Source organism: Oryzias melastigma, unplaced genomic scaffold (assembly GCF_002922805.2).
Source record: "Oryzias melastigma strain HK-1 unplaced genomic scaffold, ASM292280v2 sc00394, whole genome shotgun sequence".
Classification (NCBI taxonomy): domain Eukaryota; kingdom Metazoa; phylum Chordata; class Actinopteri; order Beloniformes; family Adrianichthyidae; genus Oryzias; species Oryzias melastigma.
The window spans coordinates 19,484-23,728 of record NW_023416991.1 but is presented as its reverse complement, the minus strand read 5'-3'; the positions used below and the strand labels follow the sequence as shown (position 1 = coordinate 23,728).

Sequence of the window (4,245 nt, the reverse complement as noted above, 5' to 3'; positions counted from 1 at the left end):
CCGATGAAACAACCGCGGAGCAGACAGCTAAGCAGGAAGCCGACTGCTTTGCGTCTTTTCAAAATAAACACTGCTCTCTACTGGTTAAACACAACAATATTTAAAGTAACAGCACTTTCACTGTAACACTTATTACAAAATATCTGATAGTCACAGAAGGAAAATAAATAAAATACATTATTACTGTAACTAATAAATTTGCACATTTTAAGTATATTTTAGACACAGAGGGAAATGGCTGACCATTTATCATTCTATTACACTCATAATACGATGTCATCACTCAACAAGTCAGATTTCTGGTCCTTCTCTTAGTCACAAGTCATTTTATCTTTAACAGTGTGGAAGATGGGTTGTAAATTTAAGGGAATTAAAAATGTAAAGGTCTTTATATTGTTGTTTTAGTTTGAAAAATGCTTTTATTCAGTATCACTTTATGTATTTATGAAATGTACCTTATAAACAAAGTTTGATTTTATTTCATATTATTTGATTTAATTTGACTTGATTTGATCAAATGAGTCATTTCTAAACCAAAATGTCCACGATTTATGAAAAAAAGTAGTTATTGATATTGGAACAAAACATGGTGGTGTTAGAGTGCCTCCTCTGGTGGATTCATGCTACAAGTTTTCAGGCTCTGAGGTTTTTGTTCAGGTCTGCTGATGGTTTGTATCACTGTGGATCTCTGGCACAGAAATACACAGCAGTGTCTTCAGGCTGCATGTTCTGTCCATTTAGAGTCACTCTCTTGTTGGAAGAGTCCAAAGTCATACTGAACTTGTTCTTCAGTGAATCTTTGTAGTGATTGTAGCTGCACCCAACACATTCCCTACCAATCCACTCCAGTCCTTTCCCTGCAGGCTGTCTGATCCAAGCTGTGTAGTAGCTGCCCAGAGAATAAGAGACCTGACAGGTGATGGTCAGTCTCTGACCTGGCTGCAGACTCACAGACTCTGGCTGTGTCAGCTGTTCACACTTCACACCTGAAGAGGATAAAAATATTGTATTTGCAAGTAATCTAAATCTATGTAAATCAGAGTGAAATCAAAATACAGAAATGATCTTTTCTCTCAGTGAGACTCACAGGATCCAGCAGCCAGCAGCAACAGAACTACAGAGAACATGATGAAGATGATCTGATGTTTTTACATGCAGCTGACAGCATCACATCAAGAGTTTATATGTAGTTGTGAGAAAATTGTAGTTTGCATAAAAAGCAGGATGTTGTATTTGCAAGTTGAAGGCTCCGTCCTACATGATTTTTTTTCTACAGGATAAAGCCCTAAAAGTTGTTCTAAATGTAATCATTGAGACAATTTTACAAGTGTTGGTTTCTGTATTTACATGTTTATCATTTGGCTACTAAATAAGTTCAAGAACCATTTATGGCAACATTAGTGCAACGCGTATCAAGGAGTTTAATAAGACTTTTAAACAAATAACAATTTGTATTTCCTAAGAGCTTTATCAATAAAACCCTTTTTTAAGACAATGTTAGCTGTTTTGTACTGTGTCTCTCAAGCGCAGTAATAAACAGCAGAATCCTCAGCTCTCAGACTGTTCATCTGCAGATACACCTGCTTCCATTCCAATCCTTTTCCTGCTGCCTGTCTGATCCAAGCTACACGCTGATCATCACTAAACCCTGAATATGTTTATGGATGCAGTGAATGAAGACATGAAGGTCGCTGGAGACAGAGGAGAGGATGCAGAAGATGGTGTTAAATGGAGGAGGTTGATTCCATGCAGCGACCCCTGAAGGGAAACGCCAAAAGGAAATACGAAGATTCCGTTTGTTTCTGTTTTTTTTTCTTTTTTCCTTCTCTTTGATGACTTTTTGTACCTTTTTAAGTCTTTGTCTTTTTGATGTGATTTTACAAATCAATCTTTTGCACACTTCATGAGGGCTCAGTCCATAAAAAAATGTTACATTATGTTTTTTTATGACTGAGTTTTATATTGATTCATAGTAAACCAAGTATTGATATTATTATTATATATTTGTTTCCTTTAAAAAAAAAAATCTTATAACATTTACCAAAATTATATGTACATTTTTGTTTGTTTGTTTTTTGTCTGTTTGGTTTACATTTTTATGGACATTAGCGTGTTTTTTTAAACTTGAGTGATCACTCTGACGTTTGTGGAGGTTTTTGTGCAGCTGCCTCACTGTCTTCAGTCACTGTGCTTTCTCGTGCACAGAAGTAAACAGCAGAATCTTCTGCTGTCAGGCTGCTGATCTCCAGATACTGAGAGCTGCTGGACTCAACTTCAGTCATCAGGAAACGATCCTGAAAAGAACTGGAATACGAGGGAGAGTTCCTTCCAGTGCTCATCCATCCAATCCACTCCAGAGCTCTGCCTGGTTTCTGTCTGATCCAGTGGATGTAGTGATCTGTCATATCAAAACCAGAAATGACACACGACATCTTGACAGTTTCTCCAGGTCTTTTCACCACATTAGGACTCTGATCCAGTTTGATCTGACTCCAGACTCCTGTAAGGAAACAAATCATCATAAATCCAATGATGAACATTTACAATAAAAATAATATTTTACATTTTCTCACCCACTAAACTCCAGGTTTGTTTCATTTCCATTTGAAGTTACTGTCTTTCAGTTTTACAAAGTAAAGTTACAAACATGAAGAAAAGAGTTTCAGTGTTTCTGTCAGAACCTGTTCTTGTTTCTTTGGTGAGTTTATGAAGAAGGAGGTTTGTAAAGACTTCCTCATGCAAAAGTCAGGTTACAAATATTGAATGAAAAAAGTCAAATGTTTTGTTTTCTAATCTCCTCCCACAAAACCTCTACCTTCATCCACATCATTTCCTCTAAAATGAACAGAACCACCACCCCAGTCTGCCAGTCCAGTGGTACGGTTCCTGTCTGCAGCGCAATGCTGCAGAGACGTGTCAGCCAAGACACTCCCACAACATCAGGAGACTTGAGGCACTCGGGGCGAACGTCATCCACCCCTGGTGCCTTGCCACCAAGGAGCTCTTTTATTACCTCAGTGACCTCAGCTTGGGTGATGGACAGTTCCACCCCAATGTCCTCAGCCTCTGCTTCCTCAACGGAAGGCGTGTCAGCAGGGTTGAGGAGATCCTCAAAGTATTCCTTCCACCGCCCGACAATGTCCCCAGTTGAGGTCAACAGATCCCCACCTGCACCAAAACAGTGCCTGTAGAAAACTGCTTTCCCCTCCCGAGGCGCCGTATGTTTTGTCAGAATCTCTTTGAGGCCAACCAATAGTCCTTCTCCATGGCCTCACCAAACTCCTCCCAGGACCGAGTTTTTGCCTCCAAAACAGCTCGGGCCACAGCTCGCTTAGACTGCCGGTACCCGTCAGCTGCCTCTGGAGTCCCACAAGCCAGCCAGGCCTGATAGGACTCCTTCTTCAGCTTGATGGCATCCCTTACTTCCGGTGTCCACCACCGGGTTTGGGGGTTGCCACCACGACAAGCACCAGAGACAACAGAGGTGGAGAACATGGTCCACTCGGACTCAATGTCACCAACCTTCCTCGGTACTTGCTTGAAGTTTTCCCGGATGTGGGAGTTAAAGACCTCCCTGACGGACCCAGCCAGACGTTCCCAGCAGACCCTCACAGTACGTTTAGGTCTACCAAGTCTTTGCGGCCTCCTCCCCCACCAGCGAATCCAATTCACCACCAGGTAGTGATCAGTGGACAACTCAGCCCCTCTCTTTACCCGAGTGTCCAGAACACACGGCCGGAGATTGTCTGAAACAACGACAAAGTCTATCATCGATCTCTTGCCTAGGGTGTCCTGATGCCAGGTGTATTGATGGACACCTTTGTGTTCGAACATGGTTTTTGTTATGGACAAACTATGACGTGCACAGAAGTCCAACAACAAAACGCAGCTCGGGTTCAGGTCAGGAAGGCCATTTCTACCAATCACGCCCCTCCAGGTGCCACTGTCATTGCCCACGTGGGCATTGAAGTCCCCCAGGAGGACAACGGAGTCTCCTTTTGGAGCACATTCTAGTACCCCTCCAAGAGACACCAAGAAGGCCGGGTACTCAGAACTGCTGTTTGGCCCGTAATCCGAAACCACAGTCAGAGACCTGTCCCCCACCCGAAGGCGAAGGGACACGACCCTCTCGTCCACTGGTGTGAACTCCAACACTTGGCGGCTGAGCTGGGGGCTCACAAATAAGCCCACCCCAGCCTGTCACCTCTCACCATGGGCAACTTCATAGTGGTAGAGAGTCCAGCC

The 4,245-nt window shown here is 42.7% G+C and overlaps 1 gene segment (V, D, J or C); it reads right to left on the bottom strand.

Annotated features, from left to right (window-relative positions):
* Positions 1-650: 650 nt before the first annotated feature.
* LOC118598373 lies at positions 651-1,144 on the bottom strand. The segment is given in 2 exon segments: positions 651-986; positions 1,088-1,144. Coding segments are annotated over 2 exon segments (351 nt in total).
* Positions 1,145-4,245: the final 3,101 nt, after the last annotated feature.